This window comes from Acinonyx jubatus, chromosome F2 (assembly GCF_027475565.1).
Source record: "Acinonyx jubatus isolate Ajub_Pintada_27869175 chromosome F2, VMU_Ajub_asm_v1.0, whole genome shotgun sequence".
NCBI lineage: Eukaryota > Metazoa > Chordata > Mammalia > Carnivora > Felidae > Acinonyx > Acinonyx jubatus.
In genome coordinates this window covers 26,124,597-26,141,479 of record NC_069394.1, presented here as the reverse complement: position 1 = coordinate 26,141,479, position 16,883 = coordinate 26,124,597, and the positions used below count along the sequence as shown (strand labels likewise).

At 34.6% G+C, this 16,883-nt stretch overlaps 1 protein-coding gene across 6 annotated transcripts in view; it reads right to left on the bottom strand.

Annotated features, from left to right (window-relative positions):
• CSMD3 (CUB and Sushi multiple domains 3) overlaps positions 1-16,883 on the bottom strand; it is a 1,242,277-nt gene that overhangs the window by 173,349 nt on the left and 1,052,045 nt on the right. For 4 of the 6 annotated variants that reach the window (XM_027064013.2, XM_027064014.2, XM_027064016.2 and 1 more), the window contains 3 exons: positions 14,134-14,247; positions 13,543-13,638; positions 11,787-11,990 (listed from right to left, as the gene is read on the bottom strand). In XM_027064013.2, coding sequence (XP_026919814.1) covers positions 11,787-11,990; positions 13,543-13,638; positions 14,134-14,247 — 414 coding nt within the window. The remainder of the gene's footprint in view (positions 1-11,786; positions 11,991-13,542; positions 13,639-14,133; positions 14,248-16,883) is intronic. The other 2 variants (XM_027064015.2, XM_053208428.1) reach the window with 1 other exon arrangement.

Genomic DNA, 16,883 nt, shown 5'->3' with positions numbered 1-16,883 from the left:
TCTGATCCTTTAAATGTTGTAACATTCTGTGACCCATGCCATCTTCTCTTTTCTCTCTAACCATCACCCCTCTATAAGGGCATCTGTTTCCATGTCATTGATACAGTATGACTACAAAATATTTATCTCTAATTCTGACTTTTGCTCAGAATCCTGAAATAATATGCCTAATAAGCATCTCAAAACTAATATGTCTAGGGGCACCTGGGTGGCTCAGATGGTGAAGCATCTGACTTTGGCTCAGGTCATGATCTCACCATTCATGAGTTTGAGCCCTGCATCAGGCTCTGTGTTGACAGCTCAGAGCCTGGAGCCTGCTTCAGATTCTGCGTCTCTCTGCCCCTCTCCCACTCATGCTCTGTCTCTCTGTCTCTCAAAAAACAAATAAATATTAAAAAAAATTTTTTTAAACAATATGTCTAAAACAATACTTTTTAAAATTTCCTCCGTCTATGCCATTCTCCACCTCAGTAAATGTCACTACCATTCACCTAGTTTGGGCTAAACTGTAGGACTCATTCATCTTAATTTCTCTTTCTTATATTCAAGTTCACAATTACATCTACATCCGATCTATCAGTAAACTTTCTCAGCTCCATTTAAAAAATGTACCATGAGGCTTACCAGTTCTCATCACGGACCATGACCTTCCTATTGAAATTACCATTACTTTTCCTATCCACTATTACACTAGCCTTCTATTCAGTCTTTTTTCTTCTAGCCCACCTGCTGGAAGCCCGAGCTACCCAGCCTGAGTGGCAGGGCCCGGGCTGTGGACGGATTGGTGACTGCAGGGCGGCCTGCCAACAGTGAAGCTTCTTGTACTCCCGCTTTTAGGTAATTTGGCCTTAAAAGTACCCGGGGTATTGTCTGTTGGGGAATTGCCCTCGGCAGGCCCCCTGGGAAAAGAACCATTAGGGAAGAAAATAAGGTTCCGCAAGGAATTGTGCGGTCTTACATTTAGCCCTTGCCATCCCCTAAGGAGACTCCTCTACTTACAGGAAGGATAGCCTCATACCTTTGCCAGCAAAGAGGGCCTGTATAGGAGAGACATATGGATTTGAAAGCCCCACTCCAGCAACTAAGGAGTGTATCTCTGGGCACAGGTGACTTCAACCCCTAGGCCCACCAGGCCCTCCGGAGGCATTCCAGATGATGACTGAACCTAGTTGGTTAAGCTACAGAATGGTTCATTGGCTCCTAGGTGCGTTATCTCTCTGAGAATGTATGAGGCATGGGTTTCTAAGGCCTTTTCAGCCCCTTTCTGGCACCTCGGACTGAGGCAAACACATTGTTCTTTTGGCCTCATGTGGTTAGGAGGTCATGTCCCTGTAACTGTTCCACTTGAGGTGTTGAGAAATGGAAGGCCTTTCACGAGAACAGCAAAGTAAATGCTTTGCAGATTATAGATAAACGCAGATGCATAATGGAATAATGTAAGAAATTAATCTATAATCAAAGGGTATGCGGGAAAGTTAGGGGAAAACCACCATGTTATTTCTTAAAGGTCGTTTATACATAAGAACATTTTCAAAATTAGATAATGTTAGAAAAACATAAACGACGTATGCTACAAGGAAATCACTAGCATATATAATGCCACGTTTGCTACAATAAATCGGCCAGTTCAACACACTGCTGTTGCCTGTGTCCATTTTTATTTTAGTTTTTTATTTCAGTTTTCTGTTTTTATTTTTATTTTTGTTTTGCTTTATTTTCACTCTTTCGCTGACGCCGTTCATCCTTCGGGACCCCCGGGACCTGCTGGAGCTGGACTCTGGCACCCACCCCTCTTTACTTAGCCGCAGTGATTTTTTAGAAACTAAGACCACCTCATTCCCTAGCTCAGTGAATTCCCTCTCTGCTTTGAGAAATGTCAAACTCCCCACAGTCTTTGAGGCTCTGTATGACTTGGCCTCTGCTTTGCCTCCACAAGACTCTTCTTCCGTCATGCTGGCCATCATTCACGCTGGTCCAGGCACCTAGGATTCTCACTGTGGCTTGAACACGTCAAGATCTGTTCCTGCCTCACAGTCTATATAGTTGTTTACCACCCAGACTTGTATAACCCCACTCCATTCATCTCATTTGGATATAAGACAGCAGCATGCCCTGGATGTTTTCTTCTGACCTCCAGCCCTTTCTTTACTTTTCCCCACGGTACTTAGCGCTGTCTGAAAGAAGAGAACACATTCACTGATGTGTTGCTCTAGCACCCTCCACTAAAATGTAAACTCCACTCTCATCTTCTTATTCAAAGTGAGAATAGAGACTGACAATTAGTAAGCACTGACTACATGCTCCTTGAATAAACTGTTGATTGACTGGTTGTATATCGGTGTATATACTGCGGTTACAGGTCCCTCTTTGCCATTCCTCCATTATTCCTTTCTCTCAGTATTTCGCTAAATAAGTCACATATAGCAATATAAATTTTCATATAATAATATAAAAAATACTATAAAAATATCCCCAGATATGCATTACTACATATTTTACTACATATTTTATAAAGTTTCAATTCCCACATATATTACTTAACCTAACATTTGTTTTCTATTTTAAAAAGATACACAATGGAGTACTACGTGGCAATGAGAAAGAACGAAATATGGCCCTTTGTAGCAACTTGGATGGAACTGGAGAGTGTGATGCTAAGTGAAATAAGCCATACAGAGAAAGACAGATACCATATGTTTTCACTCTTATGTGGATCCTGAGAAACTTAACAGAAACCCATGGGGGAGGGGAAGGAAAAAAAAGAAAAAAGAGGTTAGAGTGGAAGAGAGCTAGAGCATAAAAGACTCTTAAAAACTGAGAACAAACTGAGGGTTGATGGGGGGTGGGAGGGAGGGGAGGGTGGGTGATGGGCATTGAGGAGGGCACCTTTTGGGATGAGCACTGGGTGTTTTATGGAAACCAATTTGACAATAAACTTCATATATTGGAAAAAAAAAGATATACTATAAATTTATAAATTTCCGTAATACTACGGATTAGTATTATACAATATAACATGGATTAAAACAGGCTTCAGAGAAGCATCCTGGGTTCTGCTTTTATCCTTATCCTGGTTTCATGTCTAAACCATAGAGGTTTAACTCTCTATAAAAGATAAATACTAATCTTATCTACCTCCTGGTGTTGCTATCAGCATTACAAAATTAAAAAAGAAGATGCTTAGGGGCTCCTGGGTGGCTCAGTCAGGTTGTCTGTCCAACACTTGATTTTGGCTCAAGTCATAAATAATCTCTTGGTTTGTGAGTTGAGCCCCACACAGGGCTCTGTGATTCTTTCTCCCTCTTTCTCTCTGCCCCTTCCCTGCACTCTAGCTCAATAAGTAAATAAATAAATACATGAATGAATAAATATTTAAAAATGCTTTATAGTGCTTCTTAAAATGCTAATTACTATTTATTACTATTTTGAATAACTGCTTCAGGGATGAATGGATGGATGAATAAATGAATCAGTGACTGTGGTTTCAGATCCTGTATTTATTTCCTCATCAATTTCTCTCCTGCTCCAAGAAAAGACAGTATAAACAGGTGTTGCCATGGAGCTAATACAAGTAAAAGTAGTTTTTTTCTGGGTTTCTAAAGGTCTTCAGGGGGGAAAAAAAAAAAAAACAGCAGATAAAGGTGATGGGATAAGCAGCTAATTAAAGATTTTTTGCCCAAGGGCAGTACATGGCGGGTTCAGGGGCTTTTCAAGAGACCTCCCACTAACAAAAGTACTTATGCCTAAAGCCATATATTGTTAAAGCTATTAGTGGCTGCAGGGGGTTATTTGAATCACAGTCTCAGAGGGAGGAGAGGTTGGATTTTTAGGAGAATGATTAATTTTAAGAAATCGGAAGTATAACAAGGTCATATTTGGAAGATAAAAAGTCAGTCTTCAGCATATTTTTAGTTTTACATTTATTCCAAGGCTCATGTTCTTATCAAAATATGATTGTGGTTTATTATAATTTGCCTAAGAATGGCTTGATATGACAGATTTGTGCAAGATTACTAAATATCCTTTAGATAGTGGCTATTTAAATTTGTGGACTCTCTACCTTAGTATTTGACCATGTTAACTATAAGCACAATTCACATATCATGACTAATGGGGCTGCTTTCCAATCAACAGTTTAATTTCAGTATGTCGGTTTTTGCAAAATTACTGAACATTTTATTGTGTTTTACTACAACAAAAAAAATGGAAGTGTTGATAACAATAGTAAGAACAGTGAAACTGAAATAATACAGTTGACATGAAAATCATTAGGAATGTAGAAAGCTGCTTTCTTTTGGTTCAAATGGATGCTCAGTTTGGCTTAACCTGTTAACAGAGCATTCATTTGAACAGTAGAGAAAATACAATCACCAAATCCTGTAAGTAGACTGTCGAAGATTACATTTAAACAGTAAAGTATAAATAGAGAATTTGTTCTCCCCCAGAATAAAATTACCCATATAATATGTAAATGTATTGTTTGTGTTTTACCTATGTCTCTTTCCTAATTATCCAGAAAGATAGTTAGAAGAGTTTTAAACTTCCCGTGGCTTGTAAAATCTAAGCAAGCAAAGTGAGCCAGAGCATCACCATCTGGTAAAAGTCTGAAATTAAAAATACATGGGCCCTGGACTTGGGAAATGGACGGGTTGTTTGACCTCTGCAAGGATTCAGAAAATTATCACAGTTAATTGTTAAAACTCATTCATCGAGCAAATGTTTACTGAACACCTATTATGTGCCAAACGTTTCTTGAATACCTATTGGGTCTTCTTTTGGTGGAATATAAAAACAATATATTGTCAGGGGAGAGAAGGGCAAAAAAGATTATAAAACTAAAAACAAAACAAAACAAAAAACAAATAAACAAAACCCCAAACTACATACAATAGATGGGCAGTTGCCATTAAAGAAAAGCAGGATAAAGATATAGAATAAATGGAGAATGGTGGCAGAAAATTATTTAAGATAGGCTGTCTGAGGAAGATTATCAGGTTGAATGAAATGGTGTAGTAAGCCTAAAAACTACCTTGGGGATATATATGTTCCAGGCAGAAAAAATAGAAAGTTCAAAGGCATTGAGGCAGTTAATATTTTATCTATGAAGAAATATTTAAAATGAGCTAAAATTAAAAATAATACTTTGATATTAACCTAAGAAACTGTGTGTTTGGCTCTCATATTTGAATATTTAAGATGTCAAAACTTTCCTTTTTTTAATACTTATGAAATAATTATTTGTATTCAGAATATTTTTGAAGCTAAAAATATTTACAGTTAAAAATAGAAATACAAGTGGGATGCTTGGGTAGCTCAGTCCGTTGAGCTTCCGACTCGATTTCCGCTCAGGTCATGACTTCACGGTTCATGAGTTCGAGCCCCATGTCGGGTTCTGTGCTGACAATGTGGATCCTGTTTAGAATTCTCTCTCTCCTCCCTCTCTGCTCCTCTTCTGCTCACGCTCTCTCTAGATCTCTCAAAATAAATAAATAAGCATTTTTTAAAAGTAAAAAAAAAAAAAGAGAAGAAATACAAGTATATTTTCATTTATGTACAGGTTAGCAGTTGGACCAAATGGTAGAACCTAAACTGAGTTATCATCTGAGTGTCATTATGAATCAGCGCCTCTCCATTTCTAGTCTCACACAGATGCCATATGTCCTTCAGTTATATATTCAATTTTCTGGATTTCACTTGTTCTACAGGCTGTGCATTATTTCTCCAATGGCATAGGTGATACATCCTTTTCATGTGAACTTAGCAGAAAACAAGTTGTCTTATTCAATTTTCTATCACTAGGTATACACTTTCACACCAATTCAAGATGAAAAGTGGTCTGTTCTCTGTTCAGACTCTCCATACACAGAGTGACAGATTTCTCAAAAAGGCCAGGGAACCCCCTACAGATAGGTGGACTTCTGACAGAGAGACTGTAATGGCTCCTAACTGCTTCAGCTTTTGCTCTCAAAGTATAAAGTGAGGACGAATTCAGACAGGTTGGGGACAGTTTACTAACATTTACCCCTGAAGCTGAATGTCAACCATGGACTAGGGTCTAGTCGGAAAGTCTTTTATAGGCTTTAGTGCCTGGTAGGACCACTTGTCCTTGCTGAAATGACCACAGTGGAAAAGCATCATCCTCCTTCCATTTACGTGGATTTTTGTTTCTGATGGCAAAAACACTGGGATTAACCACCTGATTTATACATGTGGCATATGAAAAAGCTTTGTCATACTCCTGAAACTCAATATTGCACTATATGTTAACGGAATGGAATTTAAATAAAAACTCAAAACAAACAAACAAAAATACACTAACATCTTCTTTCATTAAGATAAAAAAAAAAAGCTTTGTAATAATCATATAGAATAGGGATTTTCTTCTGTTTTATTTATTTGTGTATTTATTTATTTAATTTTTTTAATGTTCATTTATTTTTGAGAGTGAGAGACTGTGTGAGCAGGGGAGGGGCAGAGAGAGGGGGAGACACAGAATCTGAAGCAAGCTCCAGGCTCTGAGCTACCAGCACACAGCCGGGCACAAGGCTTGAACTCATGAACTGTGAGATCATGACCTGAGCTGAAGTCGGACACTTAACCAAATGAGCCACCCAGGCACCCCAGGTTTTTTCTGTCTTAAACAAAAATGATTTATGTTTAGGGTTTAGAGTTTTTATTCTCTGTATCCTACTTTATATTATTTTTCTCTCATTTCCTTTTCTTATTCCTAAAATCTTCTTTCATTTTTCTTGTTTTACTCCTTTTTTTTTTAATGTGTATTTATTTTTGAGAGAGAAAGCACACAAGGAAGGGGAGAGGCAGGGGGGGGGGGGCGCGGCAGAGGATCCAAAGCAGGCTCTGTGCTGACAGCAGAGAGCCCAATGTGGGGCTCAAACTCACGAACTGCAAGATCATGACTAGAGCCAAAGTTGGAAGCTTAACCAACTGAGTCACCAAGGCGCCCCTTGTTTTACTCATTTTTTAATGTCTTTTTATAGTTTTATTCTTCTAACCCTGTCTCACTTTCATAAATTTCTTTGGATAATGAAGTTTTTTTACTTTCCAAAATCAGAAGAAAAGTCTGAATGCAAATCTTGGTTAAATATGTATACTCAAGGACAATTAGAATTGTAGTAATCGCTGTTTAACTTTTAACTTTATTTTAATTTTATACCCCTGCAAACAATGAGAACAAACCAAATCATGAACATACGCCTATTGTTTAAAGTCTCTTTCTTTTCAACCATTTGTCCTTAAATGTGTCAATTGGTGGAAAGAAATTTCAATCTCCCCCCAAAACAGATTTTAATAAATAATAACTATTATACCCCAAGAAAATTGCCATTATATTTCATCCAATGTCTTTCTTAAAAATGTTAAGTGCAAAAAAAATATGTTGTATTCAAGGGACTGTAAATTAATAGAATTGGAAAGGATGATAAGAGTCCATATTTTTAGCTTTTTAAAAAAAGATGCCAACATCTTCTGTGAAAGATAATTTTAACATTTTATTAACTTTAAAGTGCTATTGAAACAACATATCAACAAATTAAAAGCAAAGATATTAAGCCTTTTGTCATCACTGAATGTAAATTCTATATTTTAGAACCAATACCTTCAGAATTAAAGTCTTCTCTCCTGATTCTATAATGGAAGATTTAGCAAGAACAAAAAACAACTTAGTCATTCAGTACTTACCAGGTTCCAAGAACTATGCCAAATCATTTAATAATCACAATAAACCTATGAGGAAATCCTCTTAGTTTCCTGCTTCATCTATATGGCAATTGAGAACCAGAAAGTTTGTAAAATTCCCAGGGTCGTATAGTAACTCACCACATCTCAGTGCTGAGGTCACAGCAGAAGACTTTACCCAAGACTTAATTAACTCTTATGCTAAACTACAGTTTGGAGCTATGCGGGATTTTATTCCGTTTTACATGACTCTTTATTACTTTTCCCCATTAATGAGGACATTAGTGTGATAAATATACAAATAGGATCTTTAAGAGGTGATTTATAGATTTACACTTCAGTACTTTGCATATGTAGGTTTTCCCAACACTCAAACTAGAGGAAGAGATGAATTTTTTTTGAATCATATTTAAAGATTAATGAGCTAGTTTATGAGTTTCCAGATGTCATTATATCACTCTAGTTTTATAATAGATGATTATCTTCAAGGAGTTTTCATCATGTATATGAAACTAAAGAAGACAGCTACTTACCTAGCTGTCTTCTATTACATGGTATTGATATTTTCTATCGATGCATAAATAAACTAAGAGTGACACAAATTATATAAAAAAACACTGGGAAAGTGAGATAGAAATAACGACTGATTTTCTATACGTATAGAGAAATATTAAAAAATCCATCGTGAGGCTGAAGAGATTTATTATTATCATGTGTCTGTCTTCAATTATTAAACTGATTTAAAGCAATGTCATTTCCGATTTATGCATACTGCATGACTAATTTTAGCATAGACATAGAGGAACATTTCTCTCAGCTCATGGTCCTTTAGTTTAGGATAATTTATTTATTACTATTTTATAAGAGTATGAAGTCAACATATATTGTGGCTCAAAAGGAGAAACATTATCTGTTTTGTCTTTATGAGAGCATAAAAGTACAGAAAGGGGAAAATCTGTTAGTACCATTAACACAAGCTCCATGCTAGATAAAAGGAGGAGGCATATTAACTCCAAATGAGTTGTTTTCCTGTACCATTGATTTTCAAAAACATATTTCAATAGGGTAAGAAATCTCACATTATAAATAAAATGTAGATATCACATTAGGAAAGCTTAGCTTATAAATCAAAATCTATAGAGAAGCAGTCTTCTGTCATTTAGGTTGACGTTTAGAGTCAGAGAAACTGAGTTTCTGCCTCTACTCCACCACTTACTATATGTTCTGTCAGTTTAAAAATAACTACTTTAGCGGGAGAGCCTGGGTGGCTCAGTCAGTTAAGCATTGATTCTTGGTTTTGGCTCAGGTCATGATCTCACAGTTCCATAGGATCGGGCTCAGTGCTCACAGCACAGCCTGCTTCGTATTTTCTCTCTCCCACTCTCTCTGCCCCCTCCCTGTCCCGTGCTCTTTCTCTCTCTCTCTCAAAATAAATATAAAAAAAATAAAAATAACTATTTCACCTAAGACTCAGTTTATTCAATCATAAATTCTGAAAGTAACTTTTCAATTGGTTTGCTGTGAGGATTAAATTGAATATGTATTTAAACTACTCAGTATGAAACCTGGCAAATAAAAAGCATTAAGAAATTGGTAATCATATCAGCAAATGGCACTGTGAAAACTGGACAGCAACATGCAGAAGTATGAAACTGGACCACTTTCTTATACCATACACAAAAATAAATTCAAAATGGATGAAAGACCTAAATGTGAGACAGGAAACCATCAAAATCCTATAGGAGAAAACAGGCAGCAAGCTCTTTGATCTCAGCTGCAGCTATTTCTTACTTGACATGTTTCTGGGGGCAACGGAAATAAAAAGCAAACGTGAACTATTGGGACCTCATCAAGATAAAAAGCTTCTGCACTGCAAAGGAAACAGTCAACAAAACTAAAAGGCAACCGATGGAATGGGAGAAGATATTTCCAAATGACATTGATAAAAGGGTTAGTATCCAAAATCTATAAAGAACTTACCAAACTCACCACCTAAAAAACAAATAATCCAGTGAAGAAATGGGTAGAAGACATGAACAGACATTTTTCCAAAGAAGACATCCAGATGGCCAACAGGCACATGAAAAGATGCTCAATATCACTCATCATCAGGGAAATACAACTCAAAACCACAATGACTTACCACCTCACACCGGTCAGAATGGCTAACATTAACAACTCAGAAAAGAACAGATGTTGGTGAGGATGCTGGGAAAGAGGAATACTTTTGCATTCATGGTGGGAATGCAAACTGGTACAGCCACTCTGGAAAACAGTATGGAGGTTCCTCCAAAAATTAAAAATAGAACCACCCTGTGACCCAGCAATTGCACTATGAAGTATTCATCCAAAGGATACAAAAATGCTGATTTGACGAGGGCACAAGTACCGTAACTTTTATGGCAGTGCTATCAACAATAGTCAAATTATTGAAGAAGCCCAAATGCCCACCGACTGATGAATGGATAAAGAAGATGTGGTATATATACACAATGGAATACTATTCGGGAATGAAAAAGAATTAAATGTTGCCATTTACAACAACGTGGATAGAACTGGAGGGTATTATGTCAAGGTAAATAAGTCAGGTAGAGAAAGACAGATATCATATGATTTCACTTATATGTGGAATTTGAGACACACAACAGATGAACATAGGGGAAAGGAAGGAAAAATAACATAAAGCAAAGATGGAGGCAAACCATAAGAGATTCTTAAATACAGAGAACAAACTGAAGGTTGCTGGAGGGGAGGCGGGTAAGGAGAATGGGTTAAATGGGTGACGGGCATTAAGGAGGGCACTTTTTGGGATGAGCACTGGGTGTCACATGTAAGAGATGAATCACGGGGTTAACTAACCTGAACTAAAAAAAAAAAATAAAATAAAATAAAAAATAAATAAAACTAGATACATGTAATTTCATTTTCAGGTATCATAAGATATGTTATTAAAATATATTTTACATATTTATAAGTGTATATGTGTTATATGCATGTTATATGTGTGCATATACACTCTCGTCACATTCTGTGAACAATTGGAACTGAGACTATTAAAATAAAAACAAAATTGTGCTTATCTCTTATTTTTAAAAAAATGTCCCTCTTATTTTCTAGATCACATGCCAATAAAACTTTAACAAGAAAGAATTCAACTCATGAAAACTATTTTTTAACTTGTGATTATGTATTACCATCCTTCATTTAATGTAATACTATGTAACCAAAGAAAATAATTTCCAGATATGTTCTTGGGACAGAGAATAAATAAACTTTGTAACTCACTTTTTCATATCTACGGAATGCTATAAGAACCAAGTCATTGTATGATCCTAAAATAGCATAAAATTCTGTTTTATGGCTTAGAGAATATTTTAATATGTTTCATATAACATGGTTAAGAGCCCATTAAGTTAGAAAGTGTATATTCTGTTTACCAATTTAAATTAGATACAGTATACAATAACAATACAAACAATAAAGTTTGAAACATTAAGATCTGGCTAACCTTAATGTAGTCTACTCATTCAAAGTATTACCACTGAGACTTGTGAGAGACTGAAAAAATCTCTTATTTTATATTTTTTACACATATTTACAACTAATAAATAAAAGATAAAAAACAGATTTATTTTCTAATGCATATTTTGTAATTCTTTTGATGCCAAAGTAGAATATGGCCAAAGAAATCAGCTTCTGAGATCTTTAAATGATACATAAATTCTTTACATATTGACATAGGACACTGTGCATAATGTTTGAGAGATATTTATTTCAACAGCCCATATCACTAGCATTTAAATTTTGTTATTGGCAATATGCACATATATAATCATCCATCTAAATCAATAAATGAGGACACTATTCAGCTAATTTAAAACAAAATATTTTTCATTCATCACATTACATCTCAACTGCATCCAATATCCGCATTCATTTGCATATCTAGGTACATCATAACTAACAAAGTATTTAAGGATTAATGCATAACTATTAGATAACATAGAATTATTGACAGATGCAAGATAAGTAGTTTTGATATAAAATATAAAATATGTATGATCACAAAGCTATCAAATTTACACACTTACCAATACAGGTAGGTAAGGAATCATTCCACTGGGCCAGAGAATTGGGAACTGTATCACACCTAATTGCGATGGATCCATGGAGGATGTATCCTGGATTACATTCAAAAAGAACCAATGAACCAACTGCAAATTCATTGCCGATCCTTCTTCCGAATCTTGGTTCAGGCACAGAACTGCATTGTGTGGAACTTGTTCTAGGAACAGCTGTGTACAAATAATTGTTTATTTTAATTTCATATTTGGTAGAGAAGTACAGATTTCAAAATATAACTAAACAAATCTCAAAGAAATGTTCACTTTTTATCAGCACTCAAATTAACAACTTGAATACATTTCTAAAAGTTTTCTTATTCGTACAGAATAAAATACAAGTTAAAATGGATACTGCTATTGTCATCAAGAGTCTTAATTTAAAAACCATTTTACTTTTGATTCTTTAAACAACATCAAGTAGGTTTTTTTCTTATTTTTTGTTTTACCAAACTCATTAATATAACAAAGTAGTTTGAATTAGATATTTAAATTTATGGGATGATGACTGAAAGATCATGTGTTTCTCTTTTTAACCTGGGATACCAAGTTCAAACAATATGTGGCAGGTTACATGAGGTGATGTCACAATTCACTTTTCAGTAGTTTCATCAATTTAAAAAAGAAAACAACATTTTACTACACAGCAGGTTCACAAACTTAGTTGTTTAAAATATGTTTGTTACTGATGAGGACAATTACTATGTTCAAGGCTAAGTAGAATAGAAGTCAGACAGATTAACAACAATAGAAGTTTTAATTTAATAATCATACAATATCAGATTTGAAATTGTTTTTAAACTTTATAGGTACGTTCTCGATTGTGACTTTTTTGTTTTAGTAAAATAGAATGATAACAGGATGTTTTTTCTTTTTAAAACACATACAGATGGGATTAAGGAGTTTGACAACTGCCCCGAAAATGATATGATGCATTCCAAATAGATTGGTTCCTCTTACGTGACTTGTAATAGTGCCTTTTTCAATTCATAAAATCTCATACTGTTTAATGAAGGAATACTATTGAAAATGAAACAGTATAATATTATAGCCAACATTATAAATGGGATAAAATCAGTTAATAAAAATATCAAATCACAAATGTCTATAAATGTCTTAGGGATAAGTCCAAACTACTACATGATCATAAATAATTAAAATATTTGAAATTATAGGTCTTTTCTTATTTTAATGGTAATATAAAGCCTTTTCTTTAAAAGGCGAGAAAAATCTATGTAAACAAACTTTCAGTTGCACAAAAATATTTAATAGCCATGAAGAAAGTTTGAAATCTCCTGAGAGAATGAGAAACTAAAATTTTAGAATGGAATAATGATTTCCCTGCATGTCTAAGTACATCAGCACAAAATTTGCCACATTTTTAATTTAGAATGCTGACTATGGGGAAAATAGAATATGTGGAGACTGAAGAGTTGTCAGGAAAAAAAAAAACAGATGCTTTAAAACAATACGTTGGAAGGAAGGAAAATCATACTTGAGAATGATGATGTAAGCAATCGTCACTTTTGACCTTGGTCAAAGTAACAATGCTCTAGTGAGAAGGGAGGGAACGGGGCAAAACTTAAAACAAAATAAAACAAAACAAAACACAGCTTTGATCTCTCCTATATGGTTATGAGGAGCTCGTTATTCAATAAACTCTGAATATAACATGAGGAAACTGATATCATTCCTTACTGTGTTTCTAGGCTACAGGGTCACTTACCTTGATAAACAAAGTGAAATCCCTTAGCTGTTATTGGTCCAACTGAAGTAAATCGAATTGTGATCTGATTACCTGAACTCAGTGGAAGTGATTCTCCTACTCAACAAAACAAACACTAAGATATCATAAATAATTTCATTCAGTAAACCTAACAAATTATATTAATTTACACTGTCTTTTGAAAATGTCAATCTATGTTCTATCAAATTACTTCAATATATCCTATCTCTGACAATATATTCTTCGGGTTCAGCTTCAATCACAACCTTTTTACAGAAGGCTTTAATTACATTTTGATACATATTATCTCATTTAAAAAGAATCCTTAAATATTTTATATTACATTTAACACCATAGACTAAGTGACTAAATATTATATTTACTTGATTACAACGCCCCAAAATAGTTGGTTATATTTTTCTCAAGCGTTCGAGTTATTATCGTGTTTCTACTTTTTTTTTTCAATAAAGAGTGATTCTATTTTCAGTTTATTTCTAATATGGATGACATAAATCTCAACTTTCACTACAATACCAATCAAAGTCAGTCTTTAATCAATAACTGATGCATGGCAGTTCTATTAAAGGATACCTGAATGGGATCCTGAGAGGGAAGATAACAGAGAAGATTGCTGAGTTGGCCCATCATACACCTCAACAACATCGTGGAGTGATGTCTGGAAAAATACAAACTGGCCAAACACCACTGATCAACAGGAACCAGGAGAAGCAAACAAATCACCAACCATCCATAAACGAAAACAAAAAATAAAAAACAAAACAAAAAAAATAGAAAGAGGAGGAGAGAGAGAACAAAGTATTACAATATAATACTCATCTTTTTTTTTTCTACCTTTAAAAGAGGGTAGATGCCAATTGGTTGATATGCCTGACATATGTATTTCAGGTCATAAAGGTAATGACCATGACCTAAAAGCAATAAAATGTTTAGATACTATATTTAAAATAAATTAAATGGGTATATACAGCATTTATTTTGAGATCAGAAATCATAAGGTTGGTGATTAATACTTTATAATAACTCTTTTTTTTTTTTTTAATGTTCCCATTGGTAGTTTGGCTCTTTTCACTTTGTGACTCTCTTCCCTTTTTCTAATTTTTTTCTCCTCTTTTATATAAGATAATGTTTTAACTCTGGGGAAGTTTTGTAGATTGCTTTGAAAATGCTATTCAATTATGAGTAATACTTTCACTGGAAAAATATCAGCGAGATTCTTTTCAGGTACGCAGTGTTTAGTTCACATTCTAACTTAAAACGGTTCCTAAGCGTATATTGCTAATATTCTGCCAAAATAAATATTACTTATAATTCCTCAACAATTAAGGTATAAAATTTTAAAAAATGAATGCTTTTTCATGGTAAGTACAGATCTGAAATACTTATTAATGAGTATTTATAAATGTCTCCTTATTTTGTACTTTTCCTTTAATTATGCCCTAACATTAAGTATAGAAACGACCCAAACTGTAACTTGAAAAAAAAAAAAAGAACTTGTTTCAGAGCAGAAATAAGCTTATGTTTTATGTTTTGTAAAAAATGAGATAAATAATAAAAATTATCTTTAAAACATTTTAGTGAATACAAAACCTATGGGTTTAAAAGAGTGATTTCTTAAAAGTTTAATAATGTAAAACCAAGGTAATTTTTATCAACTCAAAATCACATTAGTGTAATTAAACTATATTGCATGAATACATATATTTTAAAAGTTCATAATTATTTATACTTCAAATCAAGATTATGGTCATCCTTTGGTGGTCTTAGGAAGACAGGCTAGTTCATCTGAAACATGCTGAGTTTTGCCTATGAACACATACACGTAATACTGTAAACAAAGCTATACTTTTTTTTTTTTGGCCTGCTAAAATAAGCTGGTGATCTCAGTCCAGTTCTTTGTGAGGTAAAGGAAAAGGAATACAGACACGGAGTTGTTGTTTTGAACACTTCCCGAATATTGACGTGCTGTATTTCATAAACAATCCTCCTGAAAACATTGCTTCAAAGTCATGAAAACAAATTTATGTTTCTATCAAATCAGATACATGTAGTCAATTGTTTTAAGAGTTTACAAATCACATGAAATTTCAGTCCAGACCTTTTTAGAAGATCCATATATTGGTCTACCAAATCCCAAACTATTTAAAAAACATTCCAAAAAATATTAAGAAAGTTTTTGTTTTCTGTTTTTGTATTTGTTTAGATTGGTGTTTGATGTGTGTTCAGATGTGTCTTTGAAAGCTTCAGTGACAATGCAGGTGTTACCATTGCCAAGTGTCCCCCTTTCCCCCCAAAATCATGTTAGCCTAATTATAGGAGCTTTGCTAAGAGCATGTGCAACAAGGCTCTTGGTAGATAAACTATTCTTTCTTTATGTCTTTTTGGAAAGACCTTAGATGAAACATTAAAATTCAACATCCCTTAAATCTTTCTGCTTAAATATTTCAAATGTTTCAATCGGAAACATGCCCAGTTCCCAAGCAGATCACCACATTACAAACATCTAAAAAACAAAACAAAATAACACCCACCCCTGTTCAAAACAAAAACAAAAACAAATTAAAAAAATCCCACACACAAAAAAGTCATCCAAGAGCTTTTTCTAAGGAAAAAGGGGAAAAAATATTTCTTTCCTCTTGTTCACAATTGTTATTTCTCCACAGGTCGAGCAGACTTTTGTGTCACTTGTAAATGGGAATGTTGAAAAGTGTGACTTTTTTTTAATGTTTATTTATTTTGAGAGAGAAAGAGCAAGAGCAGGGGGTGGGCAGAGAGAGAGAGAGAGAGAGGGAGAGAGAGTGAAAAGTGTAATTTTTAACAATATAGCCATTAACACAGTGTATTTGCATCATTTTAAGTAACAAACATTGTATGGCATGCCCTTGGAGTGTTCTTAGTAACTCGTGCCTGTAATTTGTTGTGCTAATTCTGAGGTGACAGTGAAGAGAATTAAGAAGCATAGGAGGTGAAGGAGTGGAGCTTTGAATCTTGCCTTATGAAGTACTTACTTAGTACTAATAAGCTACTACTCATTTTTAAAAGTTTATTTATTTTGAGAGTGAGAGAAAGAGCACATGCAAGCAGGGGAGGGGCAGAGAGAGAGAGAGAGAGAGAGAGAGAGAGAGAGACAGAGAGAGAGAGAGAGATACAGAGAGAATCCCAAGCAGGCTCTGCCCTGTCATGGTAAGATCATAACCTGAGGCAAAATCAAGAGTCATATGCTTAACTGACTGAGCCACCCAGGCACCCCAGCTACTATTCTTTAATAGGTATCTAACTCTGTATTAACATAGCCAATGGAAATCTTAAAGTAAAAATAGCTT